Source organism: Quercus robur, chromosome 2, assembly GCF_932294415.1.
Source record: "Quercus robur chromosome 2, dhQueRobu3.1, whole genome shotgun sequence".
NCBI classification, from domain to species: domain Eukaryota; kingdom Viridiplantae; phylum Streptophyta; class Magnoliopsida; order Fagales; family Fagaceae; genus Quercus; species Quercus robur.
The window spans coordinates 75,808,801-75,825,035 of NC_065535.1; the positions used below are offsets into that span (position 1 = coordinate 75,808,801).

The window sequence follows — 16,235 nt, forward strand, 5'->3', positions numbered from 1 at the left end:
TGAACTTGAACCACGTAAAAGATTCTCTTTTTTTGATTTCCCTCTCTATTTTACTAAATTACATAGATCAAAAATCTTCAACAAGTGTTGCGCGAAATGTATTTATTTTCATTCTATACATAATAATCACCTATGCTATTGCTTTTTGTTAGTGCTTTTCAGAATCATATTAACAGTAGTTTGCAGGTGTCAAACTCTAAATGGCACCCTCTGTTGGTGGTTCAGTTCTAAGAGATGACAATACTTAAAGAGGCCAACATAATCATGTCTCTTTCTTGTCTACAAGGATCCCACGTCAAACCTTAAAGTATAATCAAAGAAGAAACTTCACCTAATCTTCAACTACATAAATGCGATATCCAAACCATGTTTTTCACACAATCGCATCCAACATGAAGCTGCTTGATCAACTAGTTACTGCATTCTTTCTCTTCCTAGCATCGCATTTGTTGCTGACTGGTAATTTCATATCACGAACTTTTGCTTATTCATTGAATTCATCACATTGAGGTAATATGCCAATGTTAATGACTCAATCCAAGTATCAATCTGCCAATTTTGTGTGGTTGAATTTCTATGAAGTTTAAAAGGGTGTGCATTTTTTGTTTCTATTTGCCTTGTAATTTCAATGACTTATGGTTCTTAACTAGAGTTGACAATGTCGACGTAATTGAAAACCATATTGCAGGGAGTGTAGCCACAAATCAAGTTACACTTTATGTGCACAACAAATGTCTCTTTCCTATATGGCCTGTATTAAGAATGCAAAGAAGTGTTGCATACCTCAAGCCACACAGCTAGCTAGTGGTGTAGCTGGTACTGATGAAGGATGCACTAGCTCAGCCACAAGAGCAGCAGTCAATGCAGCATTTGCTGATGAGGTGCGCACTGATCAGACCACCAAGCTTGCATCAAAGGACATGATTAACTCAGCAGTCTTGGAAATGCTTGAGTCCATGCCACATCATGAGTTCTTCATCCAGGAACATTGAGGAAGTTAGTTCCACAAATCTAGGAGTTAGTTACTTAGGCTTGCCACGTGTACAGCCTCCAGAAAGTTCAAATAACTACTTTTGGCGCCAATAGTAGAGTTAGTTATTTTTTTGGTGTATATAAACAGAGTAAGGTGTAGATGTTTATTCATTCAGTTCATTTCATTGTAATTCATTTTCAATCAATGAAATTCTCCCAATTCTATTTAGTCTCTCTGTTTTTTACATGGTATCAGAGCCCTAGCATGTGCTAGCTTCGCTTCTCGTTACAAAATTTTCTTGCTTACCAAACAGAGATTACTTCAAGAGTTTTCTTGAATTCTGATTTGCAAGGTCTCAATTCATCTCTGTTGATATTGAATCTTGTTTTTCGTTTCCATTTCCAATTTCATTAGAAGTTCCATTCAAGCTTCGTGAAAAACATCAATGGCTTCTGCTGAAGGAAGTGACTCTGATCCTACGCACAATCAATCCACACAACAAGTTCCTCAGTCTAACACAGAGATCAATTCTCCCAATCGTTTTTTCCTTAGTGCAAGTGAGAATCCTGGAAATATCTTAGTCACTCAACCACTCTTGGGAATGAGGAACTATCAATCTTGGTCTAGGGCTATGGTTCTAGCATTGACTGCCAAGAAAAAGATAGGATTCGTGAATGGCAAGATTGCAAAGCCTGAAGATGATTCTCCTCTGTATGAAGATTGGGAAAGTTGTAACACAATGGTGCTTTCGTTGATGTTTCAAGTAGTATCATGTACTGTGAGACTGTGAGGGAGATGTGGCTTGAGTTACAGCGTGTGTTTTCACAAGGAAATGGACCAAAGGTTTATAATCTTCAGCAAGAGATTTCACAGATAACTCAGGGGCAATTATCAGTGACTAAGTATTACTCTAAATTCAAGAAGCTTTGGGATCAATTGATTCATTATGAACCTTTACCAGCCTGTACTTGTGGAGCAATGAAAATTCTGAGCATTGCACATGAGAAATCCTATGTGATGAGGTTCTTGATGGGGCTTAGTGAGAGTTTTGAGACAGTGAGGAGTCACATTCTCATGCTTGAGCCATTTCCTTCAATGAGCAAGGTATATGCTCTGGTTCTCCAAGAAGAATCTCACAAAGGTATTGGCTATGGCTCTACCTTCACACCTAGGCCTGATTCAGTGGCAATGTATGCCAATACCAGGGGATATTCAGGCAATAAAGGTGGCCTTAAGAAGGAGAGACCTTTGTGTACTCATTGTAACATGCTTGGACAAACTGTGGACAAGTGTTACAAGCTCCACTGGTATCCACCAGGTTACAAGCACAAAGGGAAGCCTAATTCCAATGCTAACCAAGTTTCATATCCTCAAGGTCAAGCTGTTGAGGTTCCTTCTAATGCATCTGTTCAGTGTCCTATTTCTAAGGCACAGTGTGAGCAATTACTTACTCTTTTCAATTTTGGAACTGATCAAGGTGCTAATCACCATGTTGCAAGTGTTAGTACAAGTGCTGCTGTCTCTAGCATGCTTTCTGGAGCTACTGGTGTGCCTGCTGCAACTGGTGTGCCTTTTACATCTATGACATCTTCAGACTATGCTCAATCTACCTTTGTTGACACCATATCAGGTATCAATTCATTGCTTCATTTTTCCCCTTCCTTGAAGCATTCAATTTTTTCTGCTAAAGTAGTTGATAGAGAAGTCTTTTGTGCCACTGATTGGGTCATAGACACAGGGGCTACAGATCATATGGTCCATTCCATTGCATATTTCACCACTATCACTACTACTCTAAACACCTTTGTCAATTTACCTAATGGGGAAGTTGCTTCTGTTACTCATGTTGGCATTGTGAAAATATCAGAACATCTTATACTTCACAATGTTCTTTGTGTCCCATCTTTTAGTTTCAATCTCATTTCTGTCAGTCAGTTAGTTAAGTCCACTGCTTGTTGCCTTATTTTCTTTGGACATTCATGCTTTATCCAGGACCTTGCTCATTGGAGCACACTTGGTCTGGGTAGAGAAAGCAACGGACTTTACTTGCTGGACAAGAGCTACACTTCTACACCTGCTATTGCTGCTTCTGTACATAGTCCTCAGGTTCACATCTGGCACTCCAGATTGGGTCACTTGTCTAATGCCAAATTGGCTTCAATAAAACCAAGTGATATACCTAGTTTCATTTCTGTTGAGAACTTTGATTGTAATATTTGCCCACTTGCAAAACAAAAACGTTTACCCTTTAATAAAAGCTCTCATTTGTCTAAATCTTGCTTTGAGTTGATTCATTGTGATTTGTGGGGACCTTTCTCGGTTTCTACCATTGATCATTGCAAGTATTTTTTAACCATTGTTGATGACTATTCTAGGTCCACTTGGGTTTATCTGTTAAAGCATAAGTCTCTAACACAATCTGTTTTAGAACAATTTTGCACTATGGTGGAAACCCAATTTTGTAAGAAAATTAAAACTTTAAGGTCTGACAATGGGACTGAATTCATCATGAAAGATTTTTTTTGCAAAAAAAGGCATCTTGCATCATTTAAATTGTGTTGAAACCCCTCAACAAAATGCTATTGTTGAGAGGAAGCACCAACACATCTTGAATGTGGCAAGAGCTCTCATGTTTCAATCCCACTTACCTTTGCATTTGTGGGGTCATGCTATACTAGCTGCTGTGTACTTAATCAACAGAATCCCTTCATCTGTTTTGTCAAATCAGATTCCTTATGAAGTTTTATTTGGGCATCCACCTAGCTATGCACATCTAAAAGTGTTTGGTTGCTTATGTTTTGCTTCCACTCTTTCAAATCATAGGTCTAAATTTGCCCCTAGAGCTGTTAAGTGTGTCTTCTTGGGATATCCTTTTGGGGTTAAAGGATATAAAGTTCTTGATTTGTCTAATAACAAGGTGTTCCTCTCTAGGGATGTGGTTTTCCATGAAAATTCTTTCCCTTTTGCTTCTATTTCACCTCATATTGCAGATCCTTTCCTATCTTCTGATGTGGGAGCTTCTTGTTCAGCTGGTGTTGTTGATTTTGTTACTCCTGTCAGCATTTTTGAACCATCTTCCATGGATTTTACTGATCCACCTTCTTCTTCTCATTAGCATGTTCCAATTGTTTTACCTTCTGATCCTATTTCTTCTTCTAGTCCTATACAGATGTGTCATTTTGGTCCAGTGCCTTCTTCATCACCACTAGTTGCTTCAGTGCCTCCAAGGAAGTCCACTAGGGATGTCAGACCTCCTGATTATTTGCAGGACTATACTTGTACTGCTATTGCACCTGGTGCTCCTTATGCTCTTGATCAATGTCTTACATATTCTCATTTGGAGCCATGCTACCATTCTTATTTGCTGGCAGTTAGTTCTGGTCCTAAAGAGCCTACCAATTTTTCCCAAGCTGTTCAAGATCCACTTTGGAGGGCTGCCATGGACAAAGAAATCCAGGCCCTTGAACAGAATCATACTTGGAATGTGACTACCTTGCCTCTTGGTAAGCTACCCATTGGCTGCAAATGGGTTTATAAAGTTAAGCTTAAACCTGATGGTAGTGTTGAAAGGTTCAAAGCTAGGCTGGTTGCTATGGGGTATACTCAAAGGGAAGGTCTTGATTTCCTTGAAACCTTCTCTCCTGTTGCTAAAACAGTTTTAGTGAGGGTCTTGCTTGCTCTTGCTGCTGCCAAGCAATGGCCTTTGCACCAATTGGACATCAACAATGCCTTTTTGCATGGAGATTTGGATGAAGAGATCTATATGACATTGCCACCTGGTTTTCACAGTTTGGGGGAGTGTGTTTCAGCCTCTTCTATTGCTCCTAAGGTGTGTAAATTAGTTAAATCCCTTTATGGGTTGAGACAAGCTTCAAGGCAATGGTACACTAAGCTGTCAACAACAATAAAGGAGCTTGGTTTTGTTCAATCTCAGGCTGATCACTCCTTATTTGTGCACAGCAAAGGGTCCATGTTCACTGCTCTATTGGTCTATGTTGATGATATGGTGATCACTGGCAATGATCATGCTTGTGTTGTCTCTCTCAAGTCTATTTTAGACCAAAAGTTTGGTATTAAGGATTTGGGATCACTCAAGTATTTCTTGGGTTTAGAAATTACAAGAAACAAGAGTGGGATCAGCTTAACATAGAGAAAGTATGCCTTGGAAGTCCTTGAAGAAACTGGTATGACAGGGTGTAAACCAGTCCAAACCCCAATGGAACAGCAATTGAAGTTGTCTAAAGGCAGTGGGGACTTACTTACCAATCCAGGACAGTATAGAAGGCTTATTGGGAAGCTTATGTACTTGACTTTGAGCAGGCCGGACATCACATATGCAGTTCATAGACTCAGCCAGTTCTTGGCACAACCTAGAGCACCACATATGAAAGCAGCCTCTAGAATACTTCAATACATAAAAGGAACACCTGGTCAAGATGTTTTCTTCCCCACTGAATCTGATCTACACCTAAAGGCATACTTTGATGCTGATTGGGCAGGGTGCCCTGACACAAGAAAGTCTCTAACAGGCTATTGTGTATTTCTTGGTGATGCCTTAGTGTCTTGGAGGTCTAAGAAGCAAAGCATAGTGTCTAGGTCCAGTGCAGAAGCTGAATATAGAGCTATGGCTAACACCACCTATGAATTGACTTGAATTTTGCATCTGCTACAAGATTTACATGTCAAACATGATAAGCCTGTGCTGATGTACTGTGACAACCAAGCAGCAATTCATATAGCAGCAAATCCAGTGTTCCATGAGAGGTCGAAACACATAGAAGTTGACTGCCATATTGTAAGGAATAAGATCCTTGATGGTGCACTTAAAACCTTCCATGTTTCAACTAAGAATTAGTTGGTAGATGTATTTACCAAGGCCTTGGGAGTGGAAAGTTTTTTAAGGCTGATTAGAAGACTAGGTGTCATTAATATTTTTGCTTCTCAAGTGGAATATCCTCATACTGGTATGGAAGATCAAAAGGCAAGAGCTGTACTCTTGAGGGGGAGTATTAAGAATGCAAAGAAGTGTTGCATACCTCAAGCCACACAGCTAGCTAGTGGTGTAGCTGGTATTGATGAAGGATGCACTAGCTCAGCCACAAGAGCAGCAGTCAATACAGCATTTGCTGATGAGGTGCGCACTGATCAGACCACTAAGCTTGCATCAAAGGACATGATTAACTCAGCAGTCTTGGAAATGCTTGAGTCCATGCCACATCATGAGTTTTTCATCCAGGAACATTGAGGAAGTTAGTTCCACAAATCTAGGAGTTAGTTACTTAGGCTTGCCACGTGTACAGCCTCTAAAAAGTTCAAATAACTACTTTTGGCGCCAATAGTAGAGTTAGTTATTTTTTCGATGTATATAAACAGAGTAAGGTGTAGATGTTTATTCATTCAGTTCATTTCATTGTAATTCATTCTCAATCAATGAAATTCTCCCAATTCTATTTAGTCTCTCTGTTTTTTACAGCCTGCAACAGCACCAAATACTGGCTATCCAGTGATAGCTGATGGTGGCTTCTATCTTCCTTCAGGCCAAACTGAACGTATTTACGCCCCATTGACATGGAGTGGCCAGATTTGGGCCAGAACGGGTTGCAAATTCAATTCCAATCAGATTCCTGCCTGTGAAACTGGTGACTGTGATAGAAAACTAGCATGCAATGGACTTATAGGCAAACCCCCAGTCACGCTAGTGCAAATTGCACTACAGGAAGATCAAAGCAAGTCAAGTTTTTATGATGTGAGCTTGGTTGATGGCTACAACATCCCTGTTTTAGTCACAGTAAGGCAAACACCAGAACTATGTACCATTAGAGGGTGCTTGCAAAATGTGAATGACTTCTGCCCACAAGAGCTACAAGTTTTAAATGAAAAGGGGGAAGTGGTGGCCTGCAAAAGTGCTTGCTTGGCATTTGATAAAGACATCTTTTGCTGTAGGAATGCATATGGGACCCCAGAAAAGTGCCAGCCTAGCGTCTACTCAAAAATCTTTAAGGATGCTTGTCCTTGTTACTATAGTTATGCTTTTGACACACCCCCACCATTGGTAAACTGTGCCTTTAGAGAGTATGTGATAACATTCTGTCCTTCAGGGTGGGGAAATGCATACACATCCATATAGGGTGACAGGGTGTTACATAACGTACATCTCTATGAGTGTCTAATTTCAAATTTGATTAGAAGCTGATGCTTGTTATGCAAAGCTTTGTTATTTAATACAATAAATTGTATTGAGGTTTGGCTGCAGAACTTCCTTATGCATCATGAGCTCAAGAACAAAAACTCAAACTATATATATGTTTTGATCATCCCATTTTATAATAATTGGAAATAGCTAGGGTCATTTATCTTGAGTTTATGTGATAGAGGTTTTTATTTATTTTTAAGAGAGAGTTTCAATTTACAGCGCCCGCTTTCTTGATAATAACTTTTTATTATAATACCAAAACACCAATCACTTTTTTGGTATAGGCGAGGATTGAACCCCAGATTTTTTATTCAACCATCAGAGACTTTACCAATTGAGCTAACCACCAATCACTTTTTTGGTATAGGCGAGGATTGAACCCCAGATTTTTTATTCAACCATCAGAGACTTTACCAATTGAGCTAACTGGAACCCACTATGTGATAGAGGTTTGCTTAGTACATTGATTCAAATACTCCATTTTATCTTAGTAGCCTTATTCATTCTTATGAAAAATAATGTCAAGAAAATAATTACACATTGTCTGACATTTATTTATATCATGATAGCTTTGACAATGTTGTGCTTTATTATTGACTTATAGTAGATTTGTATCACAAAATATTGTCTACCTTGATACCCACTTCAATTCAAAGACAAACTAGTGGGCGCACACTACATATTGTGAAAATACATATGTACATATATCAGTACATGCCTTGAGTTTGCAAAACTAGAATATATGTATTTCTATTCTATATATGTTTGCAAAACTAGAACATTTGTATTTCTATTCTAATTGATGGTTTCTATTATTTGAAAAGACAACAAGAGATGTTAAGAGTACAAAATGAGCATTGTAGCACTTTTGATGTAGAGCTTTTGACCGAAGAGGAGATATCTATGATGGTTCTTAAGCCAAGATCTGGCTACATAAAGGGACTTGGCATGAGGCCTTCCTCATCTCTTGGGACTTCTGCCTCATCTTCCTCAACTCAATATATTTAATTGAAGGGATAAAACCCTTTTTCGTCCCTATATTTTCACACGATTCTCACTTTGGTCCCTAACTTTTTTTTTCACCGCTTTTAGTCTCTATCCTGAAAAATGCGTCTCGTTTTAGTCCCTGACGTTACATCAGAGACGGAAATTGCATAGCTGGCAAACGAAAAAAATTAAAAATATTAAAATGATACACCCTGTGTCCATGTGGCTTTCCACGTCAGCCTCAAAATTAAAAAATTAATTTATTAATTCTAACTAAATAAAAAAATTAAAAACTCTCATAAAAAAAAAAAAAAAATTTAAAACTAAACCCAGCATGAACAACAAGAACAACAAAACCCAGCAAGAACGAAACCCAGAAATAAAAACTAAACCCAGCAAAAACAAGATCAACAAAACACAAACCCAGCAAATTTAAAACCCAAAAAATTAAATTCAAACCCCCACACCATGAAAACATCAAACACAAAAATCAAATCCAGATTTTCGGCCCCCAAACTCAAAACTCAAAACCCAAATTTTCTTATACTTTATGAGAAACCAAACACAAACCTCAGATCCAAACCTTAGAGTTGAAACCAAACCACCCCCAACCTCAGATTCAAAACTATCAAACCCAAACGAAATCAACCTCACCTGACAACAAAACCATCTCCTCTCTTAGCCGACGCTGCTTTCTTCTTGCTCGTGTTTACCTGGGATGTGGGTTTGCATGGAGGTGCTTTCATGGTGGAGATCGTGGGTCTTGGGTTTTGGGTCTTTGGCCATGGAAATTGTTTTGTAGTTCTGTGGGTTTGGGTTTGGGTTTGGGTTTCTTGCTCATTCTCTGTACAAAACTCATCGAAGAAGAAGAATCGTAGCGTTGTTGTTGTTCTTGTTCTTGTTCTTCGTCTTCGTCTTCGTGAAGCTTTCTCTGGCTTTGCGTTCTTCGCCGCCTCTCGCGCTATATCGCTTCAAGATCACGAGGAAGAACCAGTCCTCGCTACTGTTCTCGCGATCACTTCAAGACCTCGAGGAAGAACCAGTCTTCTCTGGTGGTGACTCGCGACGCTGTCTCCTCCCACTCCGCCTGTATCGGGTATGGTGGATTCCGGAGTGTGGGTGTGATGTAGCCGTGGGTATGGTGGATTTCAGAGTGTTTTGTGGTGTGGGAGTTTGAATATGGGTTTGAATTTAATTTTTTGGGTTTTAAATTTGCTGTGTTTGCGTTTTGTTGATCTTTTTTTTGCTGGGTTTTAAATTTGTTGGGTTTAGTTTGTTCTTGCTGGGTTTTGTTGTTCTTGTTGTTCTTGCTGGGTTTAGTTAAATTTGTTTTTGATTTTTTTTTATGAGAGTTTTTAATTTTTTTATTTAGTTAGAATTAATAAATTAATTTTTTAATTTAGAGGCTGACGTGGAAAGCCACATGGACACAGGGTGTATAATTTTAATATTTTTAATTTTTTCCATTTGCTAGCTGTGCAATTTCCGTCTCTGATGTAACGTCAGGGACTAAAACGGGACACGTTTTTCAGGATAGGGACTAAAAGCAGTGAAAAAAAAAGTTAGAGACCAAAGTGAGAATCGTGTGAAAATGTAGGGACAAAAAAGGGTTTTATCCTTTAATTGAAAGCTCAAATTAGTTTGAAAACACTAAAACTTGTTCAGACCCCAATTTTAAAATTATAGTTAGATTGCTTTTACTTTAACTTAACAAAGTGTGGAACAAGAGTAAATATGCGTAATAAACCTGTAACACTACTCTAAGCCATATCCAACCACAATGAACAATAAATGAAAAGCTTAAAGAGTAGGGAAGAGAGATGCAAACATAAGATAACATTAAGACTTGTTATCGAAGAATTCAATGAAAAATCTCTCCGCGACCCTCCAAGTCGAAATCGATCCACAAGTGAATAAAGTTGGAGTACATGAATAACAAAAGACCCTCCAAGCCTAGTCTACCCTATGTACTTGAGCCCTTCAAGCTCCTACTACCAACAAACTTCTCGGAATCATATCTTTACTAGCTTTTCGAATTCCGCAATTCAGCCCAATTGCATTTGTCACTTAATGGCTCCTTCCAATGCTTCCCTAAGGCACCAAAACTTGACTCAACACTCAGATTAGGTGTGGTAAGTGTTTGGGTTAAGAATCTCTCAAGGATGTAGAGATAGAGAGGTAAGGGTAGAGGAAAATCAAGAGAAAATGTGTAGATAATTGTGGGTATAACAATCTCTAACTCTCAAGTGTTTTTGCTAGGATTTTCTCTTTAAAAAACACTCTTTACATTTCGTGAGTAATGAGGGTATTTATAGTGTGGGTAAAGAATTTGGTAAAACACATTTTCTTTTTGCCAAACAGAGAGTTTCATAGGTATCTTGTGAGATGGCCTTTCTCGCGAAGTACTTGTGAATTTGACAGCCTGGCATAACTCTTTAGCTTCTAGTCATATGCTTCACACATGGCCTTTTGCGGGTTACTCTTTTCGCTAGCTTCTCGCGAGTTAGTCGCGAACTTTATTGATCTTTTTTTGACACTTAATTCTTCACCAATCTCTCATACTCATTGCTTACAATTAAACCCACATAAATACAAGGAAATGATTGAAGAAAATACAATCAAATTTGGTACGAAATTAAAGCCAACAAAGGCTTGTTGGAAATCACAACTTTATATCAACAACTCGAGGGTTAAATAGATGAGCTCAAGGATGCAAACTCAAGACAGGAGGATAAGATAGATGAGCTCGAGGATGCAAAGTTAAGGCAAGAGGGGAAGATAGATGAGCTTGAGGATGTAAACTTAAGGTAAGGGGAGAAGATAGATGAGCTCCTGGATGCAAACGTGAGGCAGGAGGAGAAGATAGACTAGCAAAATACTCTAATAGCTGGCATTATACAATTTTTGAAGAGTATGGATTTCAATGACATTTGTGGTTTTAGGGGGAGCTCATCTACTAACTTAGTTACTCTTGGATATTCTCTTGATTTTCTTTATTTGTACTATTGAGGTACCATATTTCTTTGTCTCTATCTCTATTTGATTCTAGTTGTTTGGGTCATGTTTGAGTAATATAGTTAGTTCTTGTTTTATTCGGCTATGTGATTTGGATAGCATGCCTAGTTACATTATGTAATAATCTAGCATATGCATGATGCTAGAGGTGAATGAATAAATGAATTAATGATAATGAGAACTTGATGATTATGCTCTTAGATCATGTAAATGTACTTCAAGGTAAATTGCATTGGTTGAGATTGAATATCTTGGCAATATGGTTGTAGTTGATGTGATTTGTTGTACATTTTCTGAAAGTAAGGGCATTTGTTAATTTGGGTCAGTGTTAATTAGGGCTTTTGTGAATTGTAGGTCCCTATATAAAAATTATTGTGTCTATGACTTAAAAATCTTTTATGGCAAGAGTTATGGTGCTTCTTAGTTTTATAGTTTGGCTTCATATGATGTTGCATCATGATTATTTTGTCTAGTTTGTTATTGGGTTTTCTGTGGACATTTTTGGCATTGTCTAACTAATAGTTATGACTCTTTTTTTTTTTTTTTGTTGTTGTTGTTGTTGTACATTTTATCACGGATATAGATTTGCAATCTAAATGGACTAGACCATAAATCTTTTGTTGTTATTGGTAATTCCTCTACTCGCCTTTGTGTTGTTGAGAGTTTTAAGTTTCTAATTTGGTGCTTCATTTTTTGTTGATAATACATCACTGTAAAGTCTTATTCTCTAACTTGGGTGTATATGAAGCCCTATATGATTTAGTTTTGTTTTATGCCATGGTAGTAGTACACTATCATTGTGTTTTTGAGCATATCAATATAACCAACACAGCACTGGGGAGGTGCAAAAGATTGGGAAACATGTATTGAAATCTTGCATTGTGGTGGCATGCATGCAATCTGTTATCTTTGTCACACGTTCTTTATGTATAATGTAGCCTTTCCTTAATTATACTCTCACAGTGCATTGACACTTGTGTAAGTGACTTGATAAGTGCAATTTGTTTCTATTGTATGTAAATTTTCTTCAATGAATTTGAGATTGGTGACATATTAGCTTAATTTTTCCAGGATTTTATCTCATGTGAAATTACGTTAGTTAAATCAATTACTTGTATCAAACTTTATTTTTAAACTGGATCCATGATAGTAATATTAATGTATCAAATTTAGCTGAACTTTGGGCAATCTTGTGATTAGTTGTACAAGTAGTTACTTCTTCCAGTAGATATGGTATTAATATATTTTTCTTTATACTTGTGTAGATATGGGATTGGTGGCAAAAAGACAGTTTTTGTGGAGCTACTTTAACTCAAATCACTTTTTGTAAAGTATAGAAGACATCATTTATATATAAATGGTTGTAATTACTTTGTGAACAACTTGGTTCAATGGTTTTAAAAGTATAATGGTTCTTTATTTCATTTTTAGATTGTATGGATGATTTGTTTATGGATGTGGTTGGAATTGTATGGATGATTTGTTTGCGGAAGTGGTTGGAAATGAATAGGTTAATGTAATGGTAAAGAACATTAATAAATAAAAATAAATTGGCGACGAAAATGTTCGTCACCAATATCTGACTATAAGTAGAAATTGGTGACGCAAAACTTCGTCACCTAATCTATTGAAATTAGAAAAAAAAAAAAAACATTTGGTGACGAAATATTTTGTCACCTAATTTATTGAAATTGAAATAAATAAATAAATAAATACAATTGGTGACAAAATATTTCGTCACCTTATATGGTCAAATAAAAAAAATTACAAATAAAAAATCATTGGTGACAAATTTATTTCGTCATGAAAAGTAAGGTTTAGTGACGAAAATATTAGGTGATGAAAAAATTGTCACCTATCATTTTTTATTGGTGATGAAAATATTTCTTCACCTATCATATTTTTATTGGTGATGAAAAATATTCGTAATTAGGATATTTGGTGATGGGGCTTAGGTGACAAATGCGATTTTGTCACCATATGTCTTCGATGATGAAATAAGCACATATGGTGACAAAATGTTTCGTCACCATAGCCCACTTTTGTTGCAGTGACTTGTATTTGTATTTTAAAAGGAAAAAATGATATATATATATATATAAAACGTGGATGCCCATTTGTAAACTTATGCATTGATTGAGGCCAATTAAAATATTACAAATTCACAAATTCAGTGCCACTCAAGAGTTAGGAATTAAAAATAGAAAATCTAATTTTAAATTTAAAGTTTTTTTTTGATCAAATAAGAGACCAAAAGCTTATTTACACAATCGGTAGAAAATTAGGATTTTATGAAAGATAAATACCAAAAGATTTGGTGACCACAAATAGCTTTTGTGAACAAAAAATTTCATAACTAAGATAACTAGTCGTTAACCCGTGCGATGCACGGGATAGTTAAACAAAATTTATATACATTCACCTTTATTGGTACAATCATTTGAAAACAATTCTAACTAATACATAAATGTAAGAGACACATTGACTTACTATTTAAAGTAGCATTCTGAAGAATTTACACATATTGTGCAACTGAGCCTTAAAATTTAATTCCTGTACATCGCAACTCCATAAAATTCATACTAATAATAATATTTTATGATTGCACAGACTATTTTTTTAGAGTGGTTGATCTCAACATTGGCGTGCATTTAATCTTTCACTAAAAGCAAAGGGAAGTAGATCATGTACATACATCTTTATGAGCAATTTTTGGCAGTCAGGCGTAACAAACGTGTAACCATTTTGTCCTATTCCTACCATCTAAGAACATATCCTCTCTTATAAGTTGATGATGCCAAGTTTTAACATATCCTCTCCCTTTTTTTTCTTTTTTTTTCCCCAAAGAAATAAAAGGACTTTAAAGACATGTCCAATTTGTTAAAATGCAAGTGCTTCAAGCCATAGAAAGATTTAATGAAAATTGCAACTCCATGAATTGAATTTGCAAATGGTATTAACTATTGGATATTAATGCGATTATTAAGCTGTACCACATTGAACATGTTTCTCTATCAAAATATATAAACAAACTAACCTTACAAAAGCTGAACTTTATAAGCTAAAATCTATACGGTGAGTTGTAGATCTTGAATGCTATACCGTGCATTTAGGGCTTCCTACATCTGGAGAGAGAGAGTTTGCAAAAACCAAAGAAAATCTCTCTATAGCTTAAGAAACACAATATACTAAAATCAAAGAGAGAAAATTTTCGGAGGACAAAATATTATAGATAATTTAAAAGAATTTTGGTTTAATTCCTGAACACTGCAACTCCATAAAATTCATACTAATAATAATATTTTATGATAGCGCAGTTAGAATTTTGGTTTAATTCTTGAACACTGAATTGGAAATTGATTATATGAGTATTCAATGGTGAACAAAGTATTATGTATTAATTAATATATAAACAAAACTAACCTTACAAAAGATGAACTTTATAAGCTAAAATCTATACCGTGCATTGTAGATCTTGAATGCTATATCGTGCGTTTAGGGCTTCTTACGTCTGGAGAGAGAGAGTTTGCAGAAACTGTGGCTTTATATTTCTTAACTTGAGAGGGGTAAGGTTGCTAGGGTTTTGAGGAGTTATAATGTTTTTATTTTGAGAGTTTGCAGAAACCGTGGCTTTATATTTCTTAACTTGAGAGAGCGGTAAGGTTGCTAGGGTTTTGAGGAGTTATAATGTTTTTGTTTTTATTTTTTATTTTTTAAATATTGTGTTGACGTGGAAAATTGTGGTGCCTGCAAAAGCTTCGGTTTTATATATATATATTGATTACTACTTATTGATTGTGAAGCAGCAAAAGATGTTCCGAATGTGATGTCAAACTAGATTTGCGCAAGAAGACATGCAACCCTGTTCGATTTATGATAACCAGTTTTAGTTTTAGTTTTTATTTATTTTTTTCAAATAGAACACAATAAAGGAAAATTAAATTAAATTTATGATGTCCTAGGTTTTTGAATGTTTGCAGGGCAAATAATCATGCCCCAAGCCAAGTTCTTTTGAAACCCAAACCAAACTAAAGAGCAATCATTAAGAGTGGACCTATAGGTTGAAACTATTTATTTATCTCAAAAAAAAAAAAAAAAAAAAGGAAAAAGAAAGAAAGAAGAAAAACTAAAAACTAAAGAAGACTATGCATATATGGTTAAACTATACTTTAGTAAAGTTTTTTGTTGTCGAATAAGAGATCCCGAGTTTAAATCTCAGCTATATAATAATTCCATTGGTATGTTGACTAGATAAAGCAGACGTTGTAGTTTGAATAATAATAATAATACTAATAATTTTTCAATAATTATAACAATGGAGGAGGGAAATTTGTCAGAGTGGAAAGTTTTAAACTTGGATGGATTCGTCCAAGCGGGAAGAAAAAGCTTTCCTTTTGCCTTTAGTTTCCTCTGTGGAACTATGTCCACCAAATAAGCTCCTCTTCCCCTATAAAGAATTCTTAGAGAAATCACAACTTAAAATAAATGAGATATGTAAAATTCTTGAATAGTATACGTCCTAGTTACTTAAAGAGATGGACTAGAGGTGAATTCCAACTTTTATTTTTTATTTTTTCTTATTTTCTTGATTTTGGCCCACCCATGTCCCCTTCAACTTAGAAATTAGTCTTTACCAAATTGTGGAAGAGGGGGAGGTGAGCCAAGCTATATGCTGTTGGGGAACTCTGCTTGGGTCTTTCCACCTTCTTGCTGAATCTATCCACAAACCTAGACTCTAACAACCTTCCTTTGTAACCAAAGGGCTCGAAAGTAACAAATATGAGATTGAGCTTGTCCCATAAAAAAAAGAAAAAGAAAAAAAAAAAAAGTAGACAATGCCATTAAGTTACAAATCTCTTAGCACATTGATGTGATATATTAACAAGTTAGAACGAAAATGGTATGGATTAAATTTAACATTAAAATAATAGAATGACAATACTTTTGAAAAAAAAAAAAAAAAAAAGTAAAAGCAGTAACTTTGTAAATTTGAAAGACAAAAAATAAATTTAGAACAAATTTTAGGAAAAAGAAGTAAATAATATCCTACATATTTTCTTTAACTCC

The 16,235-nt window shown here is 36.0% G+C and overlaps 2 protein-coding genes across 2 annotated transcripts; both read left to right on the plus strand.

Annotated features, from left to right (window-relative positions):
- The first annotated feature begins 1,418 nt into the window (after nucleotides 1–1,418).
- On the plus strand, nucleotides 1,419–4,088 carry LOC126703484 (uncharacterized). Its single transcript, XM_050402448.1, has 3 exons — nucleotides 1,419–1,684; nucleotides 1,741–3,315; nucleotides 3,797–4,088. The coding sequence occupies exons 1-3, from the start codon at nucleotides 1,419–1,421 to the stop codon at nucleotides 4,086–4,088; spliced, it is 2,133 nt and encodes a 710-aa protein (XP_050258405.1).
- Nucleotides 4,089–5,939: 1,851 nt separating this feature from the next.
- On the plus strand, nucleotides 5,940–7,280 carry LOC126703494 (thaumatin-like protein). Its single transcript, XM_050402456.1, has 2 exons — nucleotides 5,940–6,107; nucleotides 6,447–7,280. Exons 1-2 carry the CDS (start codon nucleotides 5,940–5,942, stop codon nucleotides 7,098–7,100), a joined length of 822 nt encoding a protein of 273 aa, XP_050258413.1. The 3' UTR covers nucleotides 7,101–7,280.
- The last annotated feature ends 8,955 nt before the right edge of the window (nucleotides 7,281–16,235 follow it).

Bases quoted from the DNA above. Each gene is read 5' to 3' on its own strand.
- LOC126703484 (XM_050402448.1), top strand. From the start codon at position 1,419: ATGGCTTCTGCTGAAGGAAGTGACTCTGATCCTACGCACAATCAATCC. The intron at 1,685-1,740 runs GTATGAAGATTG...TGTTTCAAGTAG, and splicing joins CCTGAAGATGATTCTCCTCT to TATCATGTACTGTGAGACTG. The intron at 3,316-3,796 runs GTATTTTTTAAC...TTCAAATCATAG, and splicing joins TCTACCATTGATCATTGCAA to GTCTAAATTTGCCCCTAGAG.
- LOC126703494 (XM_050402456.1), top strand. From the start codon at position 5,940: ATGGAAGATCAAAAGGCAAGAGCTGTACTCTTGAGGGGGAGTATTAAG. The intron at 6,108-6,446 runs GTGCGCACTGAT...TGTTTTTTACAG, and splicing joins ATACAGCATTTGCTGATGAG to CCTGCAACAGCACCAAATAC.